At 43.3% G+C, this 15,019-nt stretch overlaps 1 protein-coding gene across 1 annotated transcript in view; it reads left to right on the top strand.

The window, feature by feature from the left end:
• ESRRB (estrogen related receptor beta) overlaps positions 1–15,019 on the top strand; it is a 95,812-nt gene that overhangs the window by 54,777 nt on the left and 26,016 nt on the right. The window contains exons 2-3 of the mRNA XM_031065866.1: positions 3,328–3,635; positions 13,218–13,334. Of these exons, the coding sequence (XP_030921726.1) occupies positions 3,341–3,635; positions 13,218–13,334 (412 nt within the window). The 5' untranslated portion in view covers positions 3,328–3,340. The remainder of the gene's footprint in view (positions 1–3,327; positions 3,636–13,217; positions 13,335–15,019) is intronic.

The raw sequence follows: 15,019 nt of genomic DNA, 5'->3' as shown, positions 1-15,019 counted from the left end.
TTCTTTTTCTTTTTCTTTTTCTTTTTCTTTTTCTTTTTCTTTTTCTTTTTCTTTTTCTTTTTCTTTTTCTTTTTCTTTTTCTTTTTCTTTTTCTTTTTCTTTTTCTTTTTCTTTTTCTTTTTCTTTTTCTTTTTCTTTTTCTTTTTCTTTTTCTTTTTCTTTTTCTTTTTTTTCTCTTTTTCTTTTTTCTTTTTCTTTTTCTTTTTCTTTTTCTTTTTCTTTTTCTTTTTCTTTTTCTTTTTCTTTTTCTTTTTCTTTTTCTTTTTCTTTTTCTTCTTCTTTTTCTTCTTCTTTTTCTTCTTCTTTTTCTTCTTCTTTTTCTTCTTCTTTTTCTTCTTCTTTTTTCCTCTTTTTCTTTTTATTTTTTCTTCTTCTTCTTTTTTCTTCTTTTTTTCTTCTTTTTTTCTTCTTTTATAAATTATTTTATTGTTATTTTTTGTTGTTATTTTTTGTTTTCTCTCCACGGAAGGAAAGTACCTTGGTAAGCACTCTTGAGGTCATCTGTGAATGTTGGGCTGTTTAAGTAACAGAAGTTGGGTTTTGGGCTCCACTGTTGGAATCTGCCAGTACAGCTCATCTCCCTATTATTCCTGTTTCATAGTGTTTTCCTCTGTCTGCCTTGAAAATTACAACTCCAGGCCCTCTTACAGTGGAGTTCCACAGGGCAGAACAGTATTTTATGGTTTGTTTGCCCTCCATTTTAACCTTAATCTCATGTTGCTGTGTCTAGTGATCTTCATTTCTTTACAACAGATGCACTTCTCAGGAAGGGAGAGGTTCCAGAGCCCGCACAGCAGGTTTCAGCTTTGCTGTGAGATGCTAAGATCTAGTCTCAGCTAGCAAAGTTTCATCTTCCTTCACACAGTCAGCTGTCATTACTCCAAATCTGCAATATGTCTAGGTGCCCTGTGGGAATAGAGATGGATGCACCTGCAGTGATTTCTGTAACTGCTCCATGACCTCCAGTTCATTGTGGCCCTCTGGGCAAAGCATGGGCATTTATCAACTCATCACACTGTCTCTGAGAGGGCCCAACCCTGGATTCCTCTCAAGTAACACCAGGCAAAGCAGCTGAGGAACGTGAGATGCCTGCCCATATTCTCAAGGTCAACAGTCTTGCCAAAAAACAAACTTGGCTGATCGATCCCAGAGCTAGAAGATGAGGTCAAACTTTGAGGATGAAACAGAGAAGGGAAAATTAGGAGATACTTAGGTCAAATGAGATCATAAGGATGCAGGACTGTGAATTTACTGCATATCAAACATCTATATTCCCATCATCAGACTCACAGATGTGATACATAAAATTGTGCACTCCAGCTTTGCTGATTCACAGCATGTTTTGTCCTGTCCCCTGATGGATTTGAATCCTTGGCAGAAGGAGTTGCCACAAATACCAGGTAAATAGGCTGAAACTGAAATAGAAATTACCCACATGACCATGGTGTGGAAGCTTTAAACGAGCAGAGGTTCCAAGAAGAAAAGTCAAGCATCTCCAGTCAGTCAGAATTCTTTGCCATGTCATCAGGAAAATGCATGTTTAGTTTTTCTTAAGGCCTTTGACAAATTGTCTTGCTGAAAGGAAAATTTAACCTCTCAGGTTAACACTATAATCAATTAAAAGATGTCAAAGACCCTACTCAGAAAAGAAAGAGAAGTCAATTTTCAGCATGATAAAGGCTAACATGCATTACCCACAAAGATCAGTATTGTGGTGTTTGATCCATGTGTTAATGATCTGGGAAGTGGGTGAACAATGAGGCTGCAGATGAAATCAAATTACCAAGGAAGAGTGAAGAACTTCAGAGGATCCTAATAAATCTAGGTGTGTGGCCTACCCAGCATAGTAGCACATGAAATAGACTGTTGACTATTGCAAAACATTGCACACCAGAAGGGTTAATTTGATTTTTTTCATACATCTGAATGGATTCTAAATTAACTGTAGCAACTCAGGAATAAGATTGAGCATTGCATTAAGTAACTTCCTGATACTATTTGTTGAAGAAATGGTAGCAATTCAGATTTTCATTTAAAGAGGGGAAAATAGCAAACAGTGCAAGGAGTTACATAATATGTAGACTGAAAATAACTTTGAAAATATTGTAGCGTCACTAGGTAATGGCGTGCCTTTGCCTTGACTACTGTCCAGACCTTCAGCTGGAGAAGTGATGGAGCAGTGCCAGTTCCATGCTGCTTTGGAGCTGGCTCATTGAACTCTGTTCTGGACTGAACAGAAATAGCCAGACTAGAGGAAGTTCAGAGATGGATGATGAAGCAGATAAGAGATCTGCAAAATCTTCTGCATGGAGAGCAATCATATAGATAATGAAGAGCTGAATGAGGAGAACATGGCAAAACTACATTTCCTGAGAAGGAGACTCAGGAGATGTTCAGGGATCCTGATAGGCTGCGAATATATTATAGGCAAATAAAACTGGGATTTGTTCATACACCGCACAAGTAATCCCTGAAACTCATTGCTGTAAATATCATAACATTTAGCAGTCTTCCAAAAAAAGACTGACTTTTAAAAGGAATAAGACTATCTGTGACTAAAATAAATACAAAATGCTTGAAAAGTTCTTTCCTGAACTGAAATGGTGATGTTCTTTCCATAAATTTTAGAGTATAACCCCTCTTTAAGAAGTGGGAGTTTGTGTGGCCATGCAAAGGCTCAATACTAGTAAATAGAAGAAAGATTAAGATTTAAGACTGAGCAGATGATTTTTTGAGCAGATGATTTTTCCTTCTGTTTCAAAGCTCCTCTTTTAGTGATGATAGTGCAGCAGGGCAGGGTAAAGGGTGAGATGTGGTGAGAAAAGGAGTCAAACTTGAAAATTAACCAAAGACTTCTGTATTACAAATGAAAAAATGAAAATCCAATCTGAGCAGGTCCTTTCTGCAGAATATGCTACTGAACCTCTTGCATAAAGCTAGGACAGCCCATTCTCTACCAAACACCTTTTTCACCTGGTCTGCCACAGGCAAGCTAGTTTCTTTCCGCTGTCTCAGGGTACATGATGCTCTGGGTAGACTGTGCTTCATCAGCACTCATGACCCTTCCCAGCACTGCAGCTCATGAAGAGCCTAAAATTATGATCTACACAAAGAGCTTTGTCTTTACCCTAGTGTGAGTCTGTGGGGAGCAGGTGGGCTGGTCTTAGTCAATTGTACTGATATTCCTCAAGAAGAGCCTGCATGGGGTTGAACTTCCTGAGCCAACTGGAGTTGGACTGAGGTGGCAAAAGGAGGGCTCTCTCTTGAGTAAACCTGGAAGCAGGTTTGGCCAGGTGGTTGCTGAGTGCCTTTGCTCTCTCCCTGCAGGCTGCTCGGCAGAATGGCCACGGAGGAGCGGCACCTCTCCTCCAGCTGTGGGTCGTTCATCAAGACCGAGCCCTCAAGCCCATCTTCCGGCATCGACGCCATCAGCCACCACAGCCCAAGCGGCTCCCGCAAGCGCTACGATGACTGTGCCAGCGCCATCATGGAGGACTCGCCCACCAAGTGCGAGTACATGCTCAACGCAATCCCCAAGCGGCTGTGCCTGGTGTGCGGGGACATTGCTTCGGGGTACCACTACGGTGTGGCTTCCTGTGAGGCATGTAAAGCCTTCTTCAAGAGGACTATTCAAGGTATGGTGGGAAGGAATGCAAACTGAGGCATTCACTCCATAGAAATAAAGGGACATGGCCCCAGACATTGCTGAGACTGCGGTGTCATATAAAAGGGGGAAAGGGAGAATGAATGTAATGCACCTAACTCTCCATCCTTTTGTGTGCTTCCTCTCTCCTTCTGCTCAGTTCTGGTCCTTCCAAATCAACATGGACATGGAGTTAGACTATGTGATAGTAGGAACCCTTGCCAATTCCATGCCTGACTGGCTACAGATCTGGGTATCTGGACTAGTGGATCTTCCTGCCTCTTCTAGTGGCACTGATACTATGAGAATGTGGCAGCTAGTGGAGTAAGGCCTCAAAAGGAAGTGCTTTGCCTTCTAATGGTATTTTAAGGCCCATTTGAAGAGCAGATGCTTCTGCCAAGAGATGGAATTTATGTAGACATATCTGTACCTTGAGGTGAAAGCTCCAGCATTACAAGAGTAGAGAAATTCTACTGTCCTACTAGTCCTGATATGTAGCAATGAACTCCATACAAACCTCAGCACAAATCTGGACAGAGAACTTTTGTGATAGTCAGTCTTTTTCTCCTTTTCCAGTTTCACCAACCTTTTTCATTAAGATGCATATTCTTCGAAGATAAAAAAAAACTAGGCACTGAAGAAGATGAAGTTTTTGTCAGCCACACTAAGGATGAGCAATTCCTCAGGTGATTTTGAAAACCTCAATGCACGCATGTGTAGATGAATTGCAGTGCGTTGCTCCTTCATGTACAATTCACATATGAGGAGCATGGCTATGTCCTGACTGCCAAAAGTGTGCTTGCAGATGTGCACATGTGCAGCTACAATATAATCAAAAGCAGGAGTGCATCCAAACATCTTCCAATATCCATGGATGCTTGGGTATACTTATATACACATGGCCCACGTGAGCAAACATGCCTGGATGTACAGATACTCCCTTTATTTCCTCCACTAACTGGAAAAAGGACAGGATCATTCATCTGCCAGTGGGAAGTGTATTGGGTTTGCCCAAGTATGGAATGCTGACTGAAGGCAGCTCTACAGTTAGCAGGCAGCTGTGCACGTACTTGGCTGTTGGCTGGGGTTAGTCCACCACATCAATACTTCCTTGCCTCCTGTGAAATGAAAGAAATGCACATGTGGAGAGACCACTCACTTTGTTAATTGAATGGATCTGATTACACTCTGTTGCTGGGGATGTTCAACTCTTGAGCAGTACAGGGTGCAGTTTATCCCAGGTCTCCGCAAAAGTCACTATATCTATCTTGTTTTCATAGATTTCAGATATCTCTCTCCTTAATGTCAAAATCCAGCTGTGGAAATAATTACTGATACTTCCTTCTTTATTATACCATGGCCATCTCTAGAGCATTGGCCTGTTCCCTGGTAGGGTTTCTGTGATTTGTCATTGCTGAAACTCTGTGATTGAATGTGAACTTTTACTTGCATTCCTGTCAGCACTGACTCCATCCCTTCTCCAGCCCTTGGACCCTTCCTAGTGTTTCTTTTAGGCACATCCAGGTGCTCGAGCAGGGACAGGGTAGCACTCTGAAGCAAAGTCCTGGTGTCTCCTAATACAGGGAAAGACCAGATAATTAACCCTTCATGAAAGTGATACTGGAGGACCTCTGTGGCAGAGCAGAAGAGATCTTGAGAGGGAGAAAAAGACATAGGAACTTTTGATTCTCTCTGAAAACTCTTCAAAAGAAAATGCATGGCAGCAGAACATGGAGCCTGTATCAACCAGGTGATATGCTGACTGTGTCCCAACAGGGGAGAGTGCTTCCCTCCATCTTCCTTTCCCTAGCAGAGCCATATTCTTTCTCCCTGTGGTTCCCTAATTGATTGCCTGTTAACATGTAGCAGACGGGGGGGAAAGGAGTAAGTGGAAATTTCTCTCACGCTGTCATCAGCTTGGGCTGGCAGCTGAGGTACTTTTATTCTTTATGCTTTTATTCTTTATGCTTATACTTTATGCTTTTATTCCTCAGAGTGTGAGAGTCAAGTGTGCTGTGCCTGAGGGTAAGCAATTTCAGCTATGGAGCTGAAGGCTGAGCCCAGGGAAGTGGGCAGCAAACAGGTCTGCAGAGTTTGGTAGAGTCAAGAAAATGCACTGTTCCCAGGGCTCTGCTGCTGTGGCTGTGATATCCAAGTATAGCCCTGGGTGTGCAGGGGAAAGGATTTAAGGATCAAATGAAAGAGGAGGCAAGTGGCAAGAGCATTTCCAAAAGGTGTTTATCCTGCAACTCTATTATATTCAGTAGCTGTTTGAAGCATCGAACAAAGTGAAACATCTTCATCCAGCACTGATGTAGGCTTTGCAGAAAGGATGCAGATGTGTATGTTGTACAACTGCTTTCCCAGTATCCTAGTACCAAAACCTTGCCACGATTCAGTATGTGGGAGTGGCATTGACTCAGTGGTTTGAGCACTGAGATGGAGCAATGACCCCAGGATTTCCCAGATGCTCAAGAGATGAAATAGGTAAATTCATCATCAGGCTTTTGTGGTCTTGGACAAGCCACTTCACCTCTCTGTGCTTGAGTATTGACAGGTGAAAAACTAATGAATACTGTGATCTCGGGGTCGGCTGCTTGTTCTCTGCCCCCGAGGTGAGTTGGGTGGTCCAGGGAGCGACTCCAGGCTCTGAAGAATGAGACTGGACTCTTTGCTGTTCGGTCTTCAGGTTGTTTATTAAGTCTTATCTACAAAATTTTCTCCCTGGCAGACAGAGGTCTGACCAGCAAGGCAGCCACGATGCTCTCCGACCGCCCCCAAGGCTGCTCCGTCTCTTATACCACAAATTACGTATATCATATTTACCTTTACCTCCCAATACCTATCACCCATGTTAGACAGTGCACCTATATTCTAAACCAATCCCCAAGTGCTAACATCACAGCAGAAGATGGAGGCCAAGAAGAAGAAGGAGAAAGGCTGGACACACCCAGTTCCCTCCATCTTGCCTCCTGAACCCCCATACCAAAAAACCCAAAATCTTCTTTTCCAGCCCGTGATAATTTCACTATTATTCTACCTAAACTGTTGTGGCTTGCTGATCTTCATATAAGGTTGGTAATTTGCTCCATGGGTCATAATCAAAACCACAGGTGTCTTGGGCTCTGTGACAGGGTCTCTGAGACCCCTAACAGGGGTCCTGGTGTCCTGGACAGCCAGAGGTGTGTCCTGGGTCCCGACACTGTGACAGTGCTTGCTCTGCTGGCCTTACACATGCATGCTGCCATAAAATGGATCTAAATCCGTGCTGAGTTACTAAACTACTGCTGCCCTGTCTAGATACCCCTCATCATGAAGCAGAGCTTCACATCAAGTCCCACTTCCAACTAGCCCTGCCCCCTCCCCCCTCTACAAATTACCCCGTACCTTTTATGTTTTTTAATCTATTACGTTTTTTTAAGCTGCATTAGCTCAGGTAAAACCTGCATATCTTGAGGCAAGAGTATCTTGCAATGGCCTTTTGACTCCCTCTGCTGCTCTAGCAGCAGCAAGAAGAAGGGACATCCAAGCTGCAGACCTTCTTTAAGCATGAGGACTTTTTTGCAGCTGACTTTCACCTGGCCAGGTGAGGCCAGGTTGTCATGGACAGCACAAGGGCTGCTGCTTTTCAAATGATGGGGAGAAGATAGACTGAGAGCCAGCGTGGACATGGCGGAATATCTCTGAGGTCGCTAATATTGCTGTGTGGGAGTTTTCTGTCAGTAGGATTTTTCCAAAGAAAAGTGGAGTTTTTATCTAGTCAGATTTCCTCAAGAAAAATTTTGATGATAGGAAAAAAAAAAAAAAAGGAAGGCAGGAAAATCTAAACCATTGATTCCCTTCTAGCTGAAATGGAGTGTTTGGTTTTCCTGAGCTAGGACAGGAAGACAGGATCAACCAACACACCCTTAACCTGTCCCACAGATTATGGGCAAGTGTCACACCTCTGTCCTTTCTTATGTTGTGTTACATTGCCCAAGGATCAAGGCCCGGAAACCTGTGTGGCATTTCCACTTAGCAGAGTTGGCAATGCTTGAGACAGAAAAGTGAAAACCTGAGGCAAGATGAGAGAACACATCCCTGGGCTGCAGGTCTTTCTCTCTGAACATGATATTTTGAACCCCAGGATTGTATTTCCCATGCTTTGAAGCAGTCAGAAATCCTAAACTGACCTGAAGCATCTTCAGTCTCAGCTAGGCTGACAAAATTTTAATCCTGTTTCTCTATCATTGTACTGTTTCATGGGATTATATTCTAGTAGCAGTTTGCATTTACCTCGCCTGACTGTGAATATTGTGGAATGCGCAATCTAGTGCAGATAGGAGAGAATCTGGTTTCAGACATGTTTAAGTGTGCTGCCATTGATGCTTAAGAGAAGTCTGATTTGAAACAAAAGATTTCATATTGGCTGAATGTAAAGGAATGGGTCTGTTACATAAAGTATAGTTTTGGATGGTTATAAATAAAAGCTTTTTAAATTTCTGTTTCATGGAAATCCTAACTAATCCTTTCATCCAAATTTAGACAAAGGCAAATACTGGATTTTTTACAGGATAGAAATTCTCAATCAAAGTCTATTCCTTCTCTTAATAGTTTGCTCAGTAGGTAGAGCATTATATATCAGTCAAATATATTGTCATTCTCTTTTGTTCATTAATTGTTACAACTAGTAGGTAGTTTTGCCTACTTTGAATATTAACTAACAGTGCTGTGTAACGATATGAGTCCTTTATTATTCAATATACTCATGACTATAACTACCTTGCATCTATTTTTCATCTTCATATGGTGAAAATAAAGGCTATTTCTAAAATGACCTATTATTATAAAATAAAAACTCAAAGCTCAGCAAAACATTGGAGATTCAGAGAAAAGAGACACATTTACCATCATCTTCTGGATAGGAAAGTTGTGTTAGGCAAAGTCCCTCCATCTGTGGATTTGCAGCTTGAGTCTTGCAAGCTTCAAGCTGAGTGTAGCAGCAGAACTGCTGTGTTGGGATTCCTTTACACCAATAAGGGGCTTAAAAGGTGGATAATGCAGCTCAGAAGACTTGTAGGGATTTTTAACAGGCTTGTAATACAGTCTTCTAGGGCTTTCTGCTTCTTGTTGTGGTGCTTGGAGTGGCTCCTAGGAAGAGGAGTGCTTGACAGAGCTTTTCCTGAGCAGAAGAGTGTTACAATCCACACTCACAAAGGAGGTTTTGTGTCCCTACAGTAGCATTCATATCAGCTGGCCACTATCCTGTCCTTCTGTCCTTCTCAGAAATGTGCCTGCTACTTTTCAGGTGGGAGTTCACAGCTTTCCAAAAACTTCTAAAACTTACCCAGGGAAAGTGCAGTATTTAATGATCTAGTGCTTGATCTATTGATCTATTCACAGATCAGTTGAATTTAAAAAAACATCTTCAGTGCAACCTCAGGTCTATTAATCTAGTGTTTTCTGTTTGCCTCAGTACATCTGTACAGTGAGCTCTGTGCAGAAGGATCTTTTCTGTGGAAGTTCTGTAAAATATTTCTGTGTCTGAAACCCTATAGACAAATCTGCTGCTGATAGGGAGCCCCAGAACCCCCATCCTGCATGCTTGTGCAAGCAGGAGGATGATTTGAGTGAGGTTTTGTGAAATGTCCAAGCCTTCTTTTGTGAGCAGGAGGCAGGTGTGCCACCCTGAGGAGGCAAACAGTGCTGGTGTTACACCTATATGTATCCTGATTTCCTTGCAGCATCATTTGAATCCTTTTCTTTGAAAGCTGAGGCTTAAAAAATAACCCTTCTTACTTCATGCAGATCCCTGGGAGATTTTCCTCTGATTTTCACGAAGTACCTCTCCTCACATCAGGGCTTGAGCTATGATGCCTCAGCTAGAAGGACTAATTGAAGTGAAGAGCAATGAAGAAGAAACAAGAAAAAGCAAGATGGGCTTTTTTTAGCATTCAGAATCTGAAAATTATTTAAGCAATTTATTGGCTATTTTTATTCAGTCTTTCCTGAGTTTCCTTGCAGAAAGACTTTCTAGAAAGGTAGAATCAGTAAGCAGGGAGTAGCTTGTGTCCCCAGTGCTGTACTGATTTCAAGCTCTGTTCCCCTGAACCTTATCTCTAATTTAAGCAGGAGATGGGTGGGATCTTTCTGTGCTCTCCAAGATCAGGGAGGCATTCTTGTCTTCCCAGTCCATCCTGTTCCAGAGAGGTAGGGTGAATATAGGGTCTCTTGAAGTTTTGGTGTACAATTTTCAGGTGCTACTAATTATATGTGCAGTAGAAAATATGTTCCAAATTGTTTAACAGACAGAGGTCTAATTTTGCAGACAATAGGGTAGTTTTGCAGTTCTCCAGCATAAAAAAGCATGATCTATCACTTTAACAGTCCTTTGCTGTTTTGTAGCATCTCTCATCTAAGGGCTTTAAAGTACAGTGACACCTTAATGAATAAAGACTCACAATCTCTCCAGAAGGTAGGTTTGGTGTTCATTTCATTTTGCAGATGAGCAAACTAGGACATGGTGAGGAAGTGATTTGACCTCCAAGGCTTAGAAGGAATCCAAACTCTGATCTGTTCGCCTATCACTTGATTTTTGAAGCCATTTTTAAGGTAAATCTTGTGCCATGGCATCGGTGAGGTTCTACCATTTTTTTAAGATCAAATGTAAATATTTTCTAAGTAAAGGATATCTCTATAATAAGCAACAGCTCAAAGCAAGGCCTTGTCTGTTGAATTATCCCCTTTTTTTCCGCTTCCTTCTGGGGCACATAATCTACAGTTCATGACACACAGAGACTTGACTCACATTTCATAGTTGCATACAGAGTTGTCCATGTCTGTGTGCACCTTTGTGTGCTGACACTCTTCTGCAGGACTTTGCACCATCCCCAGCTGCTGCAGTGAAGGGAAGCTCTCTCCGAGGCCCCTGTGCTGGCAGCTGGGCTGGTGATGTGACTGCCAGCCACTGGGAGGCTGTTGGAATTTCGATGAGTTAATCTCATCACTTTATCACAGGGCACTTACAGAAATTGCTGGCAGCCAGCCCCAGGACCCATAAAAGAAATTGAGACACAAAAAAAAAAAAAGAAGAAAAAAAAAATTCGAGAACTCTGGTAAACTTTTGGAAATGAGAGTTTTTTTTCTGGTCGAGTTCTGCTTGGGTAATGCTGATTGTGCCTTCCCTAGTGATGCCCCTGCTTTCTGCAGTAATGGCAGGCATTGCCCCCAGCTGTGGCTCTCAATCTCTGCAGTGCACAGCATCTTTTGGGGCCTGATATAAAACTCCCAATGCTTAGCCTCCTCTGAGGCTCCTTTAGCAATCATGATCCCAGCACAGACATGTCTTTGAGAGCTGCTTATTCGAGCTGCACATGGAGTGTGTATATGGTAACCGGTACCTACACACCTCTCACATTCTCCATTTAGTTGTGGTGTAGGATTTGTAGACTCTTTCCAGCCTATGCTTGCTAAAGGATCCAGGGAATAGAGGCATGGGGAAGCCTGGGGATCTGCTTGACACTATGGAGGGACCTCGAGCTCCCAGATGAGAGCTGTCACTGTCTCCCACTCTTATAAAGGCTCGGTATCCTTACTGTAGTGTCACTGTGTTAGGGCGCAAATTTTTGGCTTTTGGACCACAAAACATGAAATCTAGCATCTCTCCAGAGCTCTGATCCTGTCTTTGGTGAGAAAGGTTGGCATTCAAACAAAGGCAAAAAAAAAAAAGTGAGACTGTGTCTGAGATTTTTCCCAGGTTTGCTCCTACTCTGTTCCTTCCTGTGTGGGGCAGCACGAGAATCAGATCATGAGATCAAGGCCACCATACTCATGGGTCTGTAATGTGCAGGAGCTCTGTGTCTAGAACAGGAATTGGTTTATCACCTTGAGATCTAGCTTGAATCTCAATTCCCAGCTCTCTGAGAATGATGATACATGGCTGGCTATTGAAATTCAGATGCTGCACAATGACGAAATACAGCCTGAGTGGAAGCAACTTGTGCCGCACACTCTGCTCTTGCTGACAAACTGCATTTGGGGGCAGATGAGCAGTGGTGACAGGAATGGGGTGGCTGGGCTGAAGCTTAGGGGGAAGTTGCAAGTCTTATGACAAAATAAGAAGCAAGAGGAAGAATGTTTATAGCTAGTAGGCTGACCACCTTTAGGCTTTGGGGGATGTGTGCCCCTGGAGTTTCACTCAGCACAGGCCAAGAATAATGAGATAAATCAAATGGTGCTTTCTTTCTTTTGATTCTGTGCTTTGTTTTTCCACTCAGAAATCTAGGGGACTTTCCAATAGCTTAGTGAACCCCAAGGTCTATTTACCACCCCCAGAGATTGGTATGTTTCAGATTGTTGATCTTTATTTAGAGGAGGAAATGGTCTTGCACAAAACACAAAGATCCATTACAAAAGTAGGAATAGAAATCAAGTCTTGTCCCAGTATTACTAAACTGTAAACTATACTTCTAATCTGATGCTATACAAAGTCCATATTGTGTGTTCTCTCAGCTCTTACCTACATTTCTCCCTAGAGGTCTGATTGAACTCTCAAACCTCAGTTTCCTACTCTAAATCATTAAACCAGCTTTTCTATTGTTCCACTCATGTAGAGCTTAGGTACCTTTTTCAGTGCTACCTGGTTTACCAGTAACTAGACTGCCTTACATGTATTGTCATTGTCAATGCATCCATGCCAAATTTAAATTTCTAGCCCAGCTCCACAGCAAACATTGCCCAGCCCTCTTCAGAAACATCAGCTCAAAGTGAATGGCAGGATTCTGTTTGTTGTCTTCTAGTACTAAATAATTGTTGCCTTACACTGTGATCCAGCATAATTCCACTTACATCCTTTTATCAGACCCTTGCACCCATGTTTTGGTTATATTTTGGCTTATAATAAAATGTGATGTGATTAGAAATAAATTTGGGATACTTCTTTCTCATTTTGTCTTATAGGCAGTGTTGAGGGGTGATCATAAATAAAAGGGAATGAGGAAAGTGGGAAGAGGGAAAGAATCCTGTGCAGAGGATGAGAGCAGGAACACAAGGACTAATAAAATAAAAATGTAAAGATTGCACAGAGAACCCATGTTCATTTTACAGGACATGTTACCCACCTTTCTCAATGCAGACCTATTGCTTCCCTGCTACCTGTAGTATGCCAGCTGGCAGGAGGAAGCAAAGGAGAAAATGCTGTCTCTGAGCTCCCTGGTTGCCCAAGCCGGACAAGAAAGGGCAGGTGACATCCATCCCATAGACATGGAGCAAGACTGGCAGCAAGGGAAGTTCTAGTAATGTCTGAACTGCTCCCACTCTCATCCCTGGACTTCAGGGAACAGGCCAGGTTTCAAGGGTGCAGCACAAGGGATGATGACATGCCTGGAGGACACATGCCTGAAAGCCCAGCACTGCAGTCATCCATCCCCTTGGCTGGGTCAGCAGGGTATAGTCCCAGAGGATGTGTGTGAGTGAATGAGCAAACATGCAACATTTACAGACTGATGGCGATGGAAATATCTGGGCACTGCAGCCTGTCCCTGGATGCATGGGGAGAACATGATTCCTGGGTGACCATGTCTGTGTTTGCTTTCAGGGAACATTGAGTACAGCTGCCCGGCCACCAATGAGTGTGAGATCACGAAACGGAGGCGCAAGTCCTGTCAGGCCTGTCGCTTCATGAAATGCCTCAAAGTGGGGATGCTAAAAGAAGGTAAGACAGAGACAGAATGAAAATTTTTCTCTGTCCCGACAGTGCCTGGGATTCCAGACACTACAGAATCTCCCAGGCTAACTACATGCTTGCCCTCTTTGTGTTTCTGAATGTATCTTTCTACAGGCTTTGTAAGAGAGTCAGGATGGGCAGTGACCAAGAGGGCAGTCCAGAGAGGAGAGTGGTTCTAGCCAGTGCTCTCATGCTCTGTTATTAAATAACTGGAAACTGGTGGTGCCAGACTCTTTCCTTTCCCAAAGGAACTCTGGGCTGGAGGGTGTTTCTCTTCTTGTACTCTAGTAATTTTTTGGTGTTGAGGAGGAGAGACTCTTATTGCTAGGTTGGCAGCATTTCATAAGGGAAGGATGGAGTTAATGCATAGCTGTGGCACAGTGTGCAGTGAAAATCTGCCTGCATTACCACTCAGGAGACTTTCTGAAGATGGTTGGTAGCACAGGTTTGTCTGGGAGCTGTGGGTCCCCTGCCCTGCATACTCAGTCTGTGTTTTGCTCAGCCTATTGATCTGTTCAGCGCTCTTTGAGCAGTGTTCAGCTTCTCTCCTGTGCTGTTTTTCCTCCCACACCCCCCTTTTCAATCCTTGTCCATTCAAGAGGAACCACAGGGAATTCAGTGGCAATTAAACACATTCTTATGGATTGACTTTAAAGGTTTGTTTCCCTTGGGTCCCTCTGGGAAAGGCAGTGAGGGGAGGAGGGGAAGGAAGGAGAAGCACTGCACATAGCCCTCTGCATCACTATGCCAGCAGAGCAAGGTCCTCTCAGCTTAACCACAGCTGCTGGCTGTGGTTATGCATGAGTCCTGTATGCTGGAGCCAAGATGCCAGCGTACAACTTTATTCCAGGTCACAACATCACAGCAGCTGGTAATAAATTGTACAATGTCAGTTGAGTGTGTATTGCTCACTGGAGCTCTCTCATTTCTTGAGAGGCAGGTTGATGGCAGCCAGTGTTGTTAAGAATGTAGATTAGACATTAAACCCATTTTGTTCTTCGATGGATGTGTAGTTTCTGTGGTTAAATATCTGTCTTCTAGAGCATACCAGTTACCACGGGAGGAGATACAACCTTCTGCAGTTTGGCCCTTCCTGACCTAGGTGTAGAGGTGGTAGACTCAGAGCGTCTTGATCTCCTACTGGGAGGGAGGCACCTACTTTGTACTTAAGAGACCACTGGAAACCTGCTTCTCTTCATGTGGTAGTTCAGCGAGGGGATGTATCCCACTACCCACTAAAGCCAATATACACTGGTGACACTGGCTTTAGTGGCAGTGCAGGTTGTTAATGTGCTATAGCCTATTCATATGAATCCCAAAAAACAACCTTAAATGCCTGTAGTGGCTCCAGTCATCCTGCAGAGCAGCAGCACAGATCCAGCCTTGCTGGCTGCCAGTGTCTGTGCTGTCCTGCTTCTGAGCAGCTGAGCCTCTTGGAGCTGGCAGCTGGGGGAGCAGTCACAGGAGGCAGTGCTGGCTGTGTGCTCAGGGCATCTCTGCTTCCAGTTCCAGGAGTTCAGCACTGTTCAGAGCAGGGTCCTGTGAAGGGTTTTATGTCTTAGCCTCCAAGTTCTGTGAAAACAGTTAACTCCTTCCAGACCAGAGTTAGTCTGGAAAGCAGTGTAAATTCACTCACACCGTGCTGTGCCTGAACTCCCAAACCCTGTGGGATA

The sequence above is a fragment of the Geospiza fortis genome, unplaced genomic scaffold (assembly GCF_000277835.1).
Source record: "Geospiza fortis unplaced genomic scaffold, GeoFor_1.0 scaffold54, whole genome shotgun sequence".
In the NCBI taxonomy this organism is placed as follows: Eukaryota; Metazoa; Chordata; class Aves; order Passeriformes; family Thraupidae; genus Geospiza; species Geospiza fortis.
The sequence above is the reverse complement of the archived record's forward strand: the minus strand, read 5'-3'. Positions and strand labels throughout refer to the sequence as shown.